We start from the raw sequence: 17,024 nt of genomic DNA, 5'->3' as shown, positions 1-17,024 counted from the left end.
GATACAAAGGGCATTAACCTCATTAGCATGAAACCTTTTCTTCTTACCATTGTGGGACCCTTTCAGCCGCCTAATCCCCCCTATTTTCAAAGCTTGGTTTGTAATAAAGCTTTTAGGTTTTTTTTTTTTCCAAAGCTAATAGTATTCTCTGATGATTTTATTGCTGTTACACTATATAGGACATTTACCAAAAAAAAAAAAAAATCTTCATCACCCTCCCCCTTTCCTGGTACTTAAAAGTATATGCTTCTTGCAGAAATAAACCTTTTGTCAAGATGGGAAATTTTCTTCAGGAAAGGCTAGTCTGAATTTTAACAGGTCTGTGCTCCGTATTTGAGGTGTTCTGGGCTTGAGGAAGTGGGTCGAAGGGAAAGGTAACTTGTTTAAAAGAAGGAGGTGCGGAGGTGCTGCAGCAGGGACTGCGAAGCACAGAGGACAGCTATTGGCCACAGAGGTCCCACTGTCCAAGCGGCTGGAATCCCCCACTTGAGTCCCCGGGATACACAGGGCAGCACCTGTCCCCCTCTCCTGAAGAGTACCCCTCTTCTCAATCAGCCCCTTCTCACCCAGCATCCTCAGAGCCGAGTCTCCCCCAGTCCACCCACACCTTTCCAGGGAGTCTCTGTGGAAATGCCCCTACAAACATCCAGAGTTCTCCAGAGAAACAGAGAGGGAGGAAGGGGGTGAGAAAGGCAGAGATAAAAGGGGAAAAAAAGAGAGAGAGAGACCAAGAATGAAATCTACTTTAGAAGAGAGGAGGGGAGGGAAAAAAAAGAAAGAAAAATTTCCATAGTGCCCTATAGTCCCCACACGTGCACAGAATGTCTAATCTTAACTTTTCAAGGCAGGATGTTAACAAAGCTTGTATTTTTGCCCTGCATTGTAACTTGGCCTTATCACAGTGTAAAGGGTGGGGAGATTGTCCTAAATTATGTCCAGGCAGCCCCCCTGGATCCGTGGATTAAGAGATTAAAGGAGACCACTGGGCAAGGCCTCCTCTTTCCCCTTCATATTCCTGGTATGATAATTGCTTAAACTGATTTGCACTTTCACAAAAGCTTGCAGGACGCTTTGTAGCTCGAACAGAACAGACGAGGTTTCTCTATCAATGGAAATAAAACTGATTAATGCAGCCTATCAGGATAAGAAGCAAATGAAGCATGCAAAAACAACCTCGTACCCCCAGAAGGGGGAAAGAGGTGGGGGGAGCTAAGTTTCCTCCAAGACTGGTTACAACTTTTTCTTTACTGTTAAAATTGAGAGTTGAAGGTTTCTCAGAATGCTTGCCTTATAAGGCTGCTGAGGCCCTTGGGCTCATCTCATCACCTTTAGCAAATTGGGGCTGGAGAGAGGAAGTAAAGAAGGGAGGGAGGGAGGAGAGAAGGAAGGAAGAGTAGGAGGAAGAAAGAGAGGGAGAAGAGACACATTTCAGGGGTTTGAGGTCAGAAACACAGTTTAAAAGTCCTAGGTTTCTGATTCTGCTAAGTGTTTTCCCTAATCTTAGGGGAATATTCTTCAGTGCATAGCTATATGTCTAGTTTTTTTTTTTTTTTAATAACTAGCGATTAAGAGTAGTAAGCATGTTTAACCTGAAATTCGAATTAAACTCCTTCTTTAGGCCGTGCAATGGGCAGAGGTCTGGATGGAAAACTTTTCTTCCATCTCTTTTCTGAAGGACTTAAGTTTTCCTAATCCTCCCCCTTTTCCACCCTCTTCTCTCTTTAAAATGCCCAAGAATCCATCAGTCTGGCCCTTTTGTGGGTGGTGAGCCTGGGCTTCTTGAGCCTAGTTGGGGAAGGACCACACTCAAATTAAAAAGATGCTTTAAAAAAAAAAAATCACTTCAAATTTCCCAAGACGACTACTCTGAGGGCATATTGATAAATCTTTATTGACAAAATATTGACATTGACATACTTCTTGGAAGTATATAGTGTGTTAGAATTCTAACAAATTAACACAAAACACAAAAATATTTACATTCTGGTATAGAAGACATTAAGGAAGCATTTGTCACTCTCTTTAGTAAGTCTATGATCTTGAAATAGAAACTCAGTGCTTGAAAACTTGCCGCAGTGTCCTTGGCCACACTTAACATCATCCCCGCTAACTACAGTCCTTCAATTTTTGCAATATATAGATTTAAAGTTTGGAATGGCCTTTACGGCAAATGGGTGAACTCAGCCAATATCTTCAATGACTAAAAGGAGAAGTTTACTTTGTGGTTTTAAGCCTCAGGATGTTAGGAAAGGGAATGTCCAAGAAATAGAATTTAGGTTTTTTGTTCTTGTTTCTTTTCCCAGCACAAGCTCTGACTCCTCTTATGGGCACCCTCCCCCTCCACCCCCAGCCCCCAATCCTGTTCCCCGTTTCTCTGAAAGAGGACCGCTATTGCTGAGCCTACCTCATTTAGCTTTCACAATCACTTTGACATCAGAAGGTATCAAAAAGTGTTTACAGACTGCACGTTTCTTGGAAAAAAAATCAAAATAAAAAACACACAGAACCTGTCTTTAAAAGGAAAAGAAAATTACAATTCATTTTCTGTCTTTAGACACCATTCGCCCAACAACTGCTACATGCAATTCAAGTTTTTGAACAGGTGTGGGATGGGGCTGGATATGGAATCTCGATTGTTATTATTACTAATTATTTTTAAAGATTGGGGGGAAAAAACACTTCAAAGGGCAAAATTTTAAAGTCCTGTGCGTGGTTGGGTTTTTTTTTTCTTTTATCATCACCATTATCATTATTATTTCTTTTTTAAATAAATCGGACTGCGATAAACGGAATACCTGCCAATCATCTTGTCTCGCTGGTTTGGCGTTTGACTGACAGCTCCCCTTGTTACAGCGCCTTCGGTTTTGCCACCTTAGGATCTCTCTCTCTCTCTCTGTCTCTTTCTGCCTCACTCACTCAGCTGCCTCTTTAGACAAGGGTAGCGTGTTCATCACGGAGCCTCCTGTCTTCTGCCATCTAGGCGCGGCCTCGGATCAGGACCCTGCGTTCTGCCGCCCGTCTGCATCGCGCCGCGGCTCCTCTCTCTGACGCCCTCTCCCCTTCTCCGTGAATGTGTGTGTGCGGTTTGTTTTTGTTTTGTAGGGTTTTTTTTTTTTTTCTTTTTTTTTTTTTTCCGTCTTCCCCTTCTCTCCCTGTCTCTGTTTTGCTCCGTGATGTCCGTTTCGGTGGGGTTCTGTCTGTGTTTTTAATCGTCTGAGGTCACATCTATTTCCTCGGGACTCGCCTGCTTAGTGGCGATCCTCCACCGGTTAATATGGTGCGTCCCTTTTTTCTTTTGTTGCGAATCTGAGCCTTCCTCCTCTAGCTTCTGCCTTTTGAACTTCGTCCTTCGGTTCTGAAACCATACTTTTACCTGAAGGAGAGGCAGAGAAGGCGCGTTAGTATTCCTGCACAGCGCCCTCCGACCTCCTCCTCTATTGCCTGGCCAGACCCTGGGCTGAGACTACAAAAGTCCAGTGCCTCAGGCCGCGCATCCTGCTAACTGGCACCCCCACCCCCACCCCCCAGAGCTTTCCCTGGGGGAACAGAGCTCCTGTTGCCACACCCGGGAAGCCTGGATCCCGGCCCTTCTGAGCCCTCCTGGGGAAACCTTTCCCCTGGACCCGCCGGCTCCGCGTGCTCGGTGCCCCTTTTAGCTTCAACCAGCTCAAGACACCCACATCCCCATTAAGTGAAAAAGCCTGGCAAACATTGGGAAGCCTCTATAAAACAATAAGTAAAGGAAAATTAAAAGGTCCCTCACTCCCTCTACCTAATCAGTGCCGCAAAGAGTTCATTCCCGCTGCTGGGCCGAACGTGCTGGCTTTTATTTTCTGCTGGCTTCCGCAGCCACTGCCTAAATATAGCGCCTCCTCTGCAAGGCCTGGGCCCTGGGGTAGGCAGTCAGGATTTGCCTGCGCTTCCTCCTCTGTGCCCAGGACTCTCGCAGGTGAGCAGGAGCAGTTGTGGGAGACAGTCGGGGGTGGGCGTTTGGGGGGAAAACCAGGGCAGATGGTGGGGTACAGAGCCCTGGGGACTAACCCAGCTGAATCTTTTCAGCTGGGAAAAGAGGCTCAAAAGTGAAAGCTTCCGCAAGACCGTGGGATAGAGGGGAAGTAAAACTGAGAAAGACAAGGGAAGAGCCCCCTCTGTACTCTTCTTGACCAGCTCCAGGACAGGCCAAGGCCAAACTCCCACCCCATCGCATCACTTCCCAGCAGGGCGGGGCTGGCGGCCTGGCCTCCCCAGAGGGCAGCTGGAAGTCTGGGGAGCACTGATGTGGGACTGGGTTGCACCGGTCCCTGGGGGAGATTGGTGATGGGTCCCTATACACTGACCAGACCACACAATGGCACTGCCCAAGCTTCTCAGCAGCGAGGGACAGGTGAGGAAAATGGTGGTGACTGCACCTTCCACGCCCCGGGGCTGTCCCCACTTTGCCAGCAGTACCCCTAAGCCCCTGAAGTCCGCTGGGCTTTCTCCTTTGAGTCGGCAGGCCCAGGTCCCGGCTTGCTCTCCCCGAATGCCCCCAGTCCCCCAAAGTGTTCCCATGAAAAAGCCGAGCTGGAACAAGGCTGAGTTTAATTTGCTTTGAGTTTGCTAATTGAGGGGGAGGACGATTCATTTCTCCCCGGCGCTCGCCCAAGGCGCGCGTCGGTGCGCTCGGGGCTTGACACGCACACAAAGACTCCAGGCAGCGTGGGCAGCGAGGCGGACAAAGACCACCGCCGCCTCGGCTATCCAGGAGAAATCAGCCGGGCCGCGCCTTGTGCCGGGCCCCGCACCAACCCGCGAGGCCCTCCTCGGTTTTGTCTTGGGGGACGTTTTAAAACAAAAGCCTCGACCTCTTTGCGCCTCCCAGGAAAAGTGTTACAACTTAATCTGCCCGAAAATGTTACTGTTTGCCGGGAACTTTGACCCCGCCCTGCGGCTCCGCGTACAGTAGCGCCTACTGTAGCCCGAAGCCCCCCTCCCCAACCCCGGGGCCGGCCGGAGCCTGGCCCGCCGGGGGACCCTGTTGCGCGGCAGGGATCTGCCCCCTGAGGCAGCCCCTCTCCGCAGCCTCCTGGCTCAGTTTCTCCAACTTAGGGACGCACCCAGGATGCCTGGCTCGGTGGCCTGATCCTCCTCTCCCCTCAAGGGGAGTAACTGGGAGCTGTCCGTGTGAGCCGTGAGCCTCTGGCAGCACAGACCTCGCTCTTAACCCACTTCCAGCCCTCTCTTGCCAGCCTAGCGCCCCAAACACTCCACCTCTTCCTGGCCCCAGTCGTGCCCCCAGACTCGCACCGAAAGTCTCATCAAAAGTGCAGAGGTGTCTCAGCCAGGAGCTGCGAGTCCAGCCCGGCCCTACAGAAAGAGCACCTCAGCCGGTTCCCCCCCCCCCCCCCCGGAACCTCCAGCGGGTCGACTCCTACAGTCCGGTGCTGGAGCCCAAGGAAGCCAAGGGCCCCTCAAATCTTACACATCTTGAACCCAGGGCGTGGGAGTAACTCCCGGCCTGTTGGCGGAAGGCCCTCCGCACTTTGCGGGCTGCGTGTGTCCGGGGATCCGGGATGCGGTGGCCGCGCCGGGGCCGCTCACCTGAGTTTCCGTGAGGCTGAGGCTATGCGCCAACTGCTTCCTCTCGGCGCCCACCACGTAGTGGTTCTTCTCGAAGGCGTGTTCCAGCCTCAGAAGCTGGGACGGGGAAAAGGCGGTGCGGATCCGCTTCGGCTTTCGGGCCAGCGCGTTGTGCAAAAGGAAGCTCTCCGGGCTCGTGTCGTTCCCTGCGGGGAACACAGCAGAAGCCCTGTTAGAGGGGGCCGTCCTAGCCCGGGCCGCGCGCTTCTCCGGAGCCGGGCTGACCTGGCCGCGCGCTCAGGGCCTTCGCGGACGTAGCCGGTGCGGCTTGGCCCAGGGGGGCCCGACGCGCGAAGGGAACGCCGGTCCAGCCGCCTGGCCCTGTCCGCTGGGCCCGGACCTGAGCGGCTGCCACCCAGCAGATGTCCTCGGCGGACTTTGCAGACCCCCGGGCGCCGCGGGCCTCGCCACCTCCGCGCCGGGCACCCGGGGATCGAGGAGGGGGCAGCAAGGCCGGATCCGGGGATTGGCGCCCTGGACCCAAAGAAACGGCTTTCTCTTTTTTCTAATCTCGGAGAAAACTTTGCCCCCGGGGATGAGGGGCGGAGAGGTGATGAGCCGCTATCTAAAGTTTTCTCGGGTACACATTTTAAAAGTCTTTCTCCTCCGGAAAAGCTCAGAGGCCGGGCGTGTCGTTGCAGCCCGGGCTTCACAGAAATCTCTCCGGCGGGTGCGCAGGGTTTCTGCTGCCGCTTCCTCCCCGAGGTCCCGGCTTCCCCGCTGCCTTGCTCCGGAGAACTAGGAGACGCGAGCGAAGGCTTCGTAACCCGGGGGCGGGGTGGGGGGGCGGGTGGGAACGGAGCTGCGGGCACCTTTTAGGACGGTCCGCGGCCCGGAAGATCCCAGCTACTCCGAGTCTGGTGTGGGGACCAAGACCGTGGCTGCTGAAGAATGAGGAAAGAGAGCCCTAAACTTTTCGAGCAAAGCCAGTTTCAGGTTCACTCACTAGGGTGGGAAATCGATTCACCAAAAACCCAAAGAAAAACAAACCGACAGTTCAGGGAGGAATGGAGGCAAATCCGGTCTGGGAATAGGGTAAAACGTTGTTTTTGTTTGGTTTGGTTTCTGAAATTAAGGAAGAGGGGGGGTCTACCCGACTTTAGGCGCTGGCAGGAACGCAAAGGGTTAACAAATGGACAAGCCGCCGAGTATTGATCGGCTGCCTCGGGAGGTAGGTCTTCTCCCTGCTCGGATCGCCAAACTAATTACTTGTCCCCTTTACTGGAGTTTTAACTTTCCTCCTAACCCCCCCCCCCCCCCCGAGGGAAAAAAAAAAAAAAACAAATCCCCAAAAACAGCAAGAAAGGAAAACACCCAAACATCTCCTCTAGCCCATCTTCCGACCCGGTTCATTTAAAGGAAAAACAAAAACAAAAATCAGACCGAACCTGCCTTCCCGCCGCGGCGGCTCGGCGCCGGAATTGAGTAGGTCACCGCGAGAGTGCCGAGCCTCGGAGAGGTTCCTACCCTCGCGGTTCCCGCCGCTCCCCAGCCTCCGAAATAAGCAGAATAAAACAACCCCCCTGACTTTGCTCCGGGGGCGTGAGGGTCTCTTCGCTGCTGGAAGAGGGTCAGAGACCAAGACGTCGCGGGTCTAGGAGGCACGGGCGCGGAGTGGGTGGCGAACACGCAGTGGAAGGCGAACCTGAGGCCAGGCCCTGCCCGCGCCCCTAGGAGCCAGGACGGCGAGAGCATAGCCGAGGAGACGGAGAGCCTGGGCACCCCGCGGGCCACGGATTCCTCGGTGTCCAGCACTCGCAGCAGGCTAGGACAGCCCGCCTAGAGAGCATTCGGAAGCAACTCCTCTGCGTCCCTCCCTAAAGGGGTAAGCGGCCGCAGGCCAGCCCCCAAACCGGCCGCAGCTCGGAGACTGGGGACCAACACCATGCCCGACTCCTAGCCGCCCAGTTTCCAGACGCAGCGCGCGGGCGGTCGAGCCGGAAGAACCTCCATCCAGGCCTCGCCCGGCGCCCACCCGGAGCAGGCCGAGGGCAGCGTGGGATGAAGCGCTCCGCGGCCCCGCGACGTGGCACGTACCTTGGAAGCGGTGGCCCAGATATCGATAGCGATGGATGAGCCAGGGGTAGAAGGTGGACGGGTCCCGCTGCTGCGAGGCGAAGAGGGGGTGTGGCGAGTGCGAGGAGGGCAGGGGGTGGGCGGCCAGGGCGTGCGGCGGCGGCACTGGGTGCACTGGCACGGCCGGGTTTGGCGGGTGCGAGACCGCCTCGGCGAACACCAAGTCCGGGTTGGAGTAGACGCCCCTGCCGGCGGCGGCGGCGGCGGCGGCCGAGTGGAAGCCGTTGAGGAACGGGTTTATGGGGCTGGAGTTGGCGTAGCTGAGCGCCGCGGGACGGATGGGATCTTCGGAGCGCGAGGCGGGCAGGGGACTGTCCTTAGCCACCAGCGACTCGATGGTGAAGCAGCGCTTGGGCGCCGGCTGGAACATGCTGCGCCGAGGAGCGGGCGCCCGGGGCTCCCGGGGCCCGGCGACCGCGGCGCGCTGCCTCCGCCGCCCGCTGCCCGCTGCCCGCGGCGAGAACGGACGAGAATCGGGGACTTGTTTGTTGGGGGTGGGGGTGGGGGGAGGAAAGGGAGAAAGAAAGGAAAGGAAAGGAAAAAGGAAAGGAGGGGGGAGGGGGAGGGAGAGGCAACGCCGAGGATCCCGAGAATCTTGCACCAAACGCGCCCAACCTGGAGAGAGGGGGAAAAATCCTTCCAGAAGAATTTGCAGGCGTGGATTGGGGTAATTTTTTTTTTTTTTTTTTGGCGAGATGGCGTGGGGGGGGGGGGTCGAAGTTAGAGGCGGAGGTGGGGGGGGTTTCTCGGGGGAGGCAAAAAAAAAAAAGTTTTCTCTCCTCTGCAAAAGGCGGGCAGGGCGCCCTAAGTCCAAGGACAATCCATGGAAGTGTTCGCTTCTTCACAAGTTGTGCAAACGATTTGTTAGTTCATGAGCCTAATTAGTGCGGGGATCACATAAACAGCTTCCTCCGAAGCCTGGTAAATGGCTTGATGATTGGTCGCTATTACTCGCCCTGAGGTGGAAGGGGGGAGACTCTTTAAAGTGCGTCAGAGGGAGGCGAGCGCCTGGGAACCCGGAGGCCTGGATCCGGGCCGAGAGTGGAACGGAGTCGCCGCCGTGGCCGCGGCCGTGCCTCCTGCGCCCGCCGGGCCGCCCAGCCTCCCGGCGCCGTCGCCCCGCGCCCCCAGCTCACTCGCTCCCTCGGCGCCGCGGCGGCTTCTTCTCCTCCTCTTTCGCCTCCTCCTCTTCCTTCGCTTCTCCTCCTCCTCCTCCTCCTCTTCTTCCTTCTCCTCCTCCAGTTCTCCCTCCTCCTCTTTCCCCACCTCCTCCCCCTCGGCCAACGCCTCCTCTCCACCACCATCACTCCCTCCGGGGCAACCCGGTCCCTGCAGAGTCCCCGGTCGGCGCCGCCTCCTCTGCGGCCCCCTGGATTCCCCAGCCTGCCGATCCCGGGCTTGGGGGGGACAGACGGACACGCGGACACTACATATTCCTCGCGCCCAGCGCTTCCGCGCTGCTACCCTCCGCAGCCCGGCGTCTGGGGAGCTGGAATCGCCCCTGGAGCTTTCGAGGGTAAGCGGGAAGGGGTGGGTTCCCCGCGAGGGTTAACGGAGCTGTTCGGTCAGCGAAACTGCCGGCGATTTCCTAGGTGAGGAGGGAGCCTAGCGTGGAGGGGTGCTGGGGGTCCTCCAACCGCGCGTAGCCTCGAGATCTCAGGGTCGCCGATCTCTCCATCCTTGACGCGGCTCGTTACTTTCCAAGTTGAGACCGGAGTGGATCACCTTGCCGGGACGGTGGGCGCTTCCAGCTTCCCCCACAGGGTCTCGATTTTCCTTTCCGGGAAGGGGCTCATCTCCTTCCCCCAAACAGCTCCTTCTGCAATATCTGGGACTAGGGGTCCAAGGTCAAGGGAGAGGCTGGTGTGCTGTTACTGTTACCGTTAGGTTGTCGTTATTATTTTTGTCAGTGTTGTTGTCATTATTATTATTTATTGTCACTATTTCTATTATTATTCTGCCATCTGTCGTCCCAGGGGTGGGTTGCTGTGCAAACCCAGGGCTTGCAATTAGTGAGTGCAGATCGTTTCTCCAGTCCTAGGCCGTGTCCGCATTTTCGAGCTTGCCTTCGGTTTTGGGATGATTTTAGGGCCGAGTTCCCTCGTCCCCATTGGCTCACGCAGCAGCATAATTATGATCACATCCCCCAGGCTGCTGGCGCTGCTCTCTGTTTATTGGTGGTTAAAGATCTATTATCTATTCATCAGCCGCCTCTTTTTTTTTTCTCTTTTTTTTCTTTTTGCCAATTACATTCTTCTAAAGTGAAATACCAGCAGGTATTTTGCACGTTTACAATTAATGATTTTAAAAAAATCTGGCATCCTTTAAATCTCTTACTTGGAGGCCCATGTCATTTTGCTTAAGGACGAAGAAATGCCTGTGTTTGGTGTTGAGGTTGCCCGTGAGACTGAAAAAATGTCGATTGGGAGGGGGAGAAGAGGGAAGTCCTGTAAGTCAGGCTGCACCGGCCCTAGATTCATCGGTCGTAAGTCCCCAGGTCTGGGAACTTGTTCCTCTGCCTTGCCAGCTACCTGCTCCCTGTCCTGGGGTCACCCCTGATCCTCTGAGGATACATCTGCTGTGTATTTATGTTCATGTCAATTTCTTCTTTATTCCAGGCATAGTCTGTATTGGGGATGCAGTGAGAGGAGGGTCCAAACACCCCTTTGGAAAACACTCTAGGCAAGAAAGGGGTTAGGAGTGCGTTTTCTGAGGTTGTCTGGGCACCTGGCCTTAGTGAGGACCCAGCAGAGATCATGGTGCTGCCTCCTCCCAGCCTTCCCAGGGCACATACACACATTCACACACGGGACAGTCTTGGGCCTCAGCTTTGTGTTCATATCCCAAGAAGCCTGCCCTGCCTCAGACTTCAGCTCTCTGATGCCAGCTATGGGCAAGGCTCTTGGCTGTGTTTTCACCCTTAGCAGTTTCTCTCCACCTTGCTTTGTGGCATCCCCTCATCCTTTCCCACAGGCCCAAGGAAACAGGGTGCTGGATCCAGCCTTTTGGGGTGGGGTGCATTTTGAATACTATCTCCCTGGGTCCTAAACCACAGACCACCAAAAATATCATCTCCAGTTCAGAAAACCTTCCTTCTCTTAGGCTGTAGGGACACAAGCCCCATTGTGCTCAGGCCAACACAGAGCCTGAAGCCACAAGGAAAACTGGAAGTCTTTGGGCTGCACTAGCCAGCCAATCTGGGGTAGAAGTAGAGGTCAGCCCTCTGTTCCCAGAAAGAAGCACCCAGTTTAGGTGGGTTGTAGATCCCCGATCCTGGAGTCTGTGGGAGAGGACCCCATTCTCCATAGAAACATCTCCAGGAGGGCTGGAGGTTCAGATTCACCTGCAGACCAGACCTGTCAAACTCAGCCTTAGGCTCCAAATGGAAACTGGGGATACTAAAAGCCCCACGCTGTCTGCAGGCAGGGAATGGCCATTCGTTGAACAGTCAGTATTCGTGATCTTAGCTGAGGGGAATAAGAGGACACGATCTTGAAAGCCAAGGGCTTCCACCCAGTGTCTGGGCGGAAGGGTGAAGCCATCTCTTCTAAACTCTCAGGCTGAGCACTCAAGTGTTACTGGTACCACCGTAAATGCTTTCGCCTGCTTTGGTCAAGATGTGTCCAGAAAGTGTCCTAAGGAAGTGAGTGGTCTGGATCCCAGACCCCCAGTCTCCCTCCCAAAGTATGACCAGTTGGCCAGGGCAGAGGACCCAGGCTTCTCCCAGCCTACAAGAGACAGGCCACCCGCCTCTTGCAAACTGCCCTGGAGGGGGCTGGCTTTACCCCAGCAGGCTCTAGTTATCGGCAGGTGGGTGAGGCTGAGAGAATCTCCTGTCGGCCTCCTTGGCAGCAGAAAGACGAGCCAGTTCCTCTGCTCCTGTTCCCTGCTGGCCCCACGCCTTTCCTGGGCCCCTGTGAGGAAGAAGCGGGTTTCCAGTGAGTGAGGGGCCTCACTCGGAAGTCCTGGAAGGGGAGAGTAATCTATGCTAATTCATGCGCCAGGACCAGGAGCTTGGAAGTGTTGGCGCTGCCGGCCTCGACGTGCAGGGGAATTAACTAGGAGAGTAACTCATTAACCAGGCTGGCAGTGGAGGCGCATCAAATCTCTGGGTACCCTAGTCTGTCTGGACCCAGAGCCTAGGCTGCCCCTAGACTCCGCTCCCTGGACCCAGCGGCTGCTGTTCTCTTTACGTGGGGCTTCCCCAGCCTTGCAGAATGTGGCCTCTCTTTGTTCCTCACCCTTCCTGGAAGGGTGGGTGTTTGCTTAAGTACCGGTGTGAGCAGTGGAGAGTGTGGGGGGTGGGGGGGATTTTGGAGGCTCTTCACTTCCACACCCCCAGCCTCTGACTGTTGAGCTCAGTAGATTTAGGAGGCTACACTGTGCAGGCAGCTGATCTGGCAGGCACATAATGGAAGTTCAAGTCTCCAATCTGTCACTTACTGACTGAGCGATCTTAGGCAACACCACCACCTCTCCCAAACTCCATTTTGTCATCCGTTAAAATCACGGCCAATGCTGCCTGCAAGGCCATGGAGGGAGTGATAGAACCCCTCTACCTCCTGATCATGGCAGGCAGTTATACATCTGTGTGTGTGTGTGTGTGTTTTACAAACTCAGAATTGTGCACAACAAAGGGTGAGTTTTACTGTATGTAAGTTACACCTTAGTAAACCTGCCCTCACCCCCGACCCTCCCAAAGCCAGACCTGGATGATCTTAGGCAGGTTACCTAACCTCTCAGTGTGTGTTACATCTTGGCTCTTGAGATTGCTCAGTGATAAGCCTAGCTGATCGGTCAGAATAAGCCCAGCAAAGTGCTTTATGTCTAGCATGTAATGAATGAGCTGTAATAAAGGTAGTCCCTGTCTTTGATATTAATATTATTATTACCTACTCCCCTCCAAGGCTTCTTGCTGGGCTTCAAGACTGAACAATAAAGTTGTACAAACATAAGCTACTGCTCACCTCCCCTCCATCTTCTCCTAAAGGCAAGGGACTTCTTTAAGGGGACGCTGGGAGTGAGAGAGGCTTGCATTCTTGCTTAGGAAGACATCAAAGGGCAGAGATTTCTGGTCCTCTCTCCCATACCATCTGCTCTGAGTTTCCCAACAGGCCCCCTACCTTTGGAGGCGCAAACAGCAGTGCTTCTCCCTCCCCCGGCTCCTACCAGGCCCGTTTGACAACTGGGGTGGATGCATAGCTTCCTGCAACCCAGGATGGACGCCAGGTGCTGCCTGGGCCACTACCTGTGTGACCTTCACCTTCCTGAGTCTCGGTTTTCTTTCTGAAAAGGAAATATCAGGATCTTAGTTGTTTGAGAGGAGTAAGTGAGCTAATGTTTGGCACAGTTGTTGTTGTTCAGTCGCTAAGCCCTGTCTGACTCTTTGCAACCCCATGGACTGCAGCACTCCAGGCTTCCCTGTCCATCATCATATCCCAGAGCTTGCTCAAACTCATGTCCATTGAGTCAGTGATGCCATCCAACCATCTCATCCTCTGTGGCCCCCTTCTCCTCTTGCCTTCAATTGTCCCCAGCATCAGGGTCCTTTTTTTTTTTTTTAACCGTTTATCAAATATTAGTGTCAAGCGATGGCTTTGTACCTGCGGCACTCCGCTAAAAGTCGAGGCAGTTAGGAGCCTCCAGGTGAGCGGTACCATGAGGTTGTACTGTGGGCCCGCCTAGCAGCGCGGGAAGCGCAGACGTCGGTGTAGTGGAAGCCGCTTCCCGGGACCAAGGCATGAGAAAGGTGTCCGGGATGGGGAGATCCTTGGGACCCAGCCAAGAATTCCTCCAACCCACTGTGATTCCCAGCCACGCGGACATTCCATATGCGTAGGACGGTGGTGGGACAACGAAGGGAAAAATTAATATCCTAAAAACAGTTCTTAAAATTGTTACTACGGCAAATCCCTTTCTGCGGTCCTCCCTCGAGGCCGTTCGCTAGGCTGGCGCGGCGGCCCGGGGCGGGTATCCGCGTGCGCGCAGCGGCGCCTAGTGGCGAGGGCCGGGCGCTAGTCGCATCCCCGCCGGCGGCTGAGCCCCCGTGTGCCCCACTGCCAAGACCTTCCCGCGACCGCAGCCTAAGCCGGGAAAGAACGTCAAAGTTGGCTCAGAGGAAGAGAGGGCAGCTTGGAAATGCGTCTCTCCTCCCTCCATCGGCTTGCCGCTTCAGAGTTCACCCACGCTTGAATTCCAGCTCCACCCCAGTAGGACTTTTCGGAAGGGTGCAAAGAAAAAGAGAGCGCGGGTTGTGCTCCAAAAAGGAAGGCGAGGCCCCGATCACCTGTTGTCGGGGCGATACCGCGCAGATGAGACCACGATTTCATGCGTCAGGTCCTCGATCCTGCAGCCTGACCACGGTGGCTCAGAATGGGCCCATGGTGACTTGAGCTGGCCCGGCCTTGGGTAGAGGGCTTTCCCGTGCGGTTCTCTCCCGTGGGGGGTCTCGCGTGCGATTCTCCTAACATCACGCCCCCTCACGGCCGGCCGAGGACGCCGGTTATTACTGGGGTAGCAGTTGATCAGGCAGTCGGATAGGGCGGCCGTGATGACCGGCCCCATTCTCCGGGAATCCTTATCTGTCCCAGGGCAAGTCGGTTTCTCCATGAGATGAAGTCGTGGAATCCGAGCGGGGTTCACTGGAAACCGGTGTGTAACTGTTCAAAGCGTCCATTGGGGCGGGGTGGGGGGGCGGCACCAAGCCCTCCCCAGGTCCAGGCTTCTGCAGCCCCAGACAACTGCAGGAAACACGCCCAATCCTTCTCCGGATGTTAGGAGGAGGCTGCCAGCGTCTGGGTCTCGGAGATCCATCCCTTTTGAGAGCCAGCGTTTCGGGAGCCAGGAACTCCGCACTGACGCGGAAAGTTCAGGACCAGACCGTCGCGTTTACCGCCTTCACGACGCTGAGACTCGTCAAGTCTCTCCACACAGGCGGTGCCTTTTCACTACTGAAAGCAAAGAAACAGATCAAAGGAAGTGTAGGTTTCTCTCTTCCCTTGGCTGCCTTCAAATGAAAGTCTAAAACCCAAGCAAGGATAGGCGTGGGGGCAGACCGACAGACACAGGAATTAAGGACCTTGGACGCGTTTGCTCAGCCGACTGCCCGGTCAGGGGTGGAAACAGCTCCCTCTCCCCTGCCCTCGCCCCGCGTGTGGGTATCTAGAGCTGTTGCTTTCCCCTCCAACAGTCCCAAAAGCTTTGGCTTCATTGGGCCGCCAGGTCACCGACTGTTGCCGGAGCTGCCTGCGGCCGGATAAGGTGACCTGCAGCACAGAGTCACAGGACCAGCACGGGCGGCGGGGAACTCATCTGCTGACTCATATGCTACCTTCTCTGCCGTCTTTTCGTTTCAGACTCCGCTCTTGACACCCCTCACGGGCCTTGTAACTAGTGGGGCCCAGTCCTTTCAAGACATCCTTGGGGGTGTCAGTGGCAATCCACTTTCAAACCTAGGGGCAGTTTATGAAACGCCGGCGGGCCGCCGGGCCCTCTCTCAGGAACTTGTCTCCTCTTTTTGTACTTTCTCATTTTCTGGGCTCTGGGGGCTGGACTAGGGTTTAGAAAGATCATGGCCATTGGAGGAAAGAAACAAACTGGAAGCTTTTTCTCTTGGACGATGCAGCTCTCCAAGAAACCCTGGGAGGATATTGGGGAAGACTTGGAAGGGCAATTCCTCTCCCTGTAACGAATTTTAGCTTTTAAAGGCATGTTTGCACACACCCAGTTCTCAGTGAACCTCGTAATCTGGTATAGAAAGAGTCATGATACCCATTTTCCAGATGAGAAAATTGAGGCGCAGAGAGGTCATCTGAAAGGAGCTTTGGAGCCGGGCTCCTTCCACTCCCAGCTCCCCAGCGTCCAACGTCAATGCGTTGAAGCCAATGAGAAATGGCAGCGAAGACTCGGCAGGCTGACGGAACACGCTGCGAAGCCAGTCCAGGCGCGTACCCCATCACTTGCCTCGAACTCACTTGCCCACTATTGTCCTCCAGGCCACTGTTTCCACCTTAGGTCTCACCCGACACCCTCTTGCTTCCTCCCGGCTAGTCTTCTGCGGACTAAAGCCCCGAGTTTAGGATCAGAGGGTCGGAGGCCTCACTGCGGCCAGTCAGCGCAGGGGCTGACCGGGCTGAGACTTCGTGCGCTCCACACCCTCTTGTTGCTCTTCAAAGCGGCCCTGAAACCTCCGCGGATACCCACAGAGCGGCCCTGCGCCGGCGTCGGGGATCCCGGAGCGCGGCCCGAGGCCCCCTCGCAGCCAGCAAGGCGCCCCGAAGTCCCTGGCCTAGCCACCGACCTCTGCCTCCCTAGTTCTGCCCAGCCTGAGCGGAGCTGGCCTGGCCAGGGGACAGAAGAGTGGCCGGGAGCTGGGAGCTTCCGAAGAGGCCCACAGGGAGAGTCTGATCGCCCCCTTCCTGAGGAGCCTTGGCCCTGGCGATCTTTAATTACAGGCGGCCCCCCCCAGGACAATCCGGAAGGAGCCTTCTGAAGGTTAGGGCCCCGAAGCTGCTTGGCTGCCCACCACGCTGACATTCAGGGGAGGGCAGCCGGAGGTTGGGCACACCAAGCCCGCTCCCCTAGTTGCGTCCCCTCCACGTCTGAGCTCGGGGAGGGGGGGCATGCGGAGCTGCCCGCTTCTCCTGAGACCCCGCCAAGGCCCTGGCGGTGGAGAAGAGGCGAGAGTGAGGCCCCACTGCCGGCGGCCCGAAGCTCAGTTGCGTCCCGTGTGTCCCCCCACCCAGCCACACCCCGGGGGGGCTGACCCTGAGAGGCCGGGCCGCAGCCGCCCCGCACTTAACTCGGCCGCCAGCCGCTCGCCCCGGGCTGCGCAACAAAGGGTGGCATCGCGGCGGCGCGGGCAGGGACCTCATTGGTTCAATATTAGCTTTTCATTCCAGTCTATTGTGCCCATCTGAGATAATATTGACTCTGAGGTGAGAGCCCGCAGACGACAGGGCTTGTCTAACACTCCACGACAGGGCGCTCGAAGGGAAGAGAACCGGAAACGGAGAGTTCAAGAGGCTGCAAATAAAAGCTCTCGCGCGGCGCCCCGGGGCCGCTTACGGCCCCGCCGCCAGGCGCTGCTAGTGGCGTGCGCCCCGGGCCTCCGACTCGGGAACCGGGGCTCGGAGAGGGGCTTGGGGTCCGGAGGCCGCTCTGAGGAGGGCCGCTCCTTTCCATCGAAAACCACCCTCGTTTACCACCCTCCTCCCCCATCTTCCACACTACTGATTTTGAGGTTCCGCTCCTGGGTAACTCCGGAGAAAAACGAATTCCCACGCACATTGTTTTGGTTTGCCAGTAAGCCACTGAGCTATCTTTTCCCG

General features: G+C 55.8%; 1 protein-coding gene and 1 long non-coding RNA gene across 10 annotated transcripts in view; one reads left to right on the top strand and one right to left on the bottom strand.

The window, feature by feature from the left end:
• Nucleotides 1-1,865: 1,865 nt before the first annotated feature.
• On the bottom strand, nt 1,866-8,673 carry EMX2 (empty spiracles homeobox 2). Of its 2 annotated transcripts, XM_020894439.2 has the most exons (3): nt 7,657-8,673; nt 5,581-5,765; nt 1,866-3,373 (listed from the first exon to the last, which is right to left on the bottom strand). In XM_020894439.2, exons 1-3 carry the CDS (start codon nt 8,063-8,065, stop codon nt 3,206-3,208), a joined length of 762 nt encoding a protein of 253 aa, XP_020750098.1. In that variant the 5' UTR covers nt 8,066-8,673; the 3' UTR covers nt 1,866-3,205. The 2 variants fall into 2 exon arrangements, with proteins under 2 accessions (XP_020750098.1, XP_020750099.1); XM_020894440.2 differs by lacking the exon at nt 5,581-5,765.
• Nucleotides 8,674-8,721: 48 nt separating this feature from the next.
• The window catches only part of LOC139035978 (uncharacterized), a 100,334-nt gene continuing 92,031 nt past the window's right edge, over nt 8,722-17,024 (top strand). For 2 of the 8 annotated variants that reach the window (XR_011488647.1, XR_011488643.1), the window contains exon 1: nt 8,724-9,211. This is a non-coding gene — a long non-coding RNA (uncharacterized lncRNA). Of the gene's footprint in view, nt 9,212-17,024 lie in introns of all 8 variants that reach the window. The other 6 variants (XR_011488646.1, XR_011488644.1, XR_011488648.1 and 3 more) reach the window with 6 other exon arrangements.

Source organism: Odocoileus virginianus, chromosome 7 (genome assembly GCF_023699985.2).
Source record: "Odocoileus virginianus isolate 20LAN1187 ecotype Illinois chromosome 7, Ovbor_1.2, whole genome shotgun sequence".
Classification (NCBI taxonomy): domain Eukaryota; kingdom Metazoa; phylum Chordata; class Mammalia; order Artiodactyla; family Cervidae; genus Odocoileus; species Odocoileus virginianus.
Note: the sequence above shows the minus strand (reverse complement) of the source record. Positions and strands in the feature narration are given on the sequence as shown.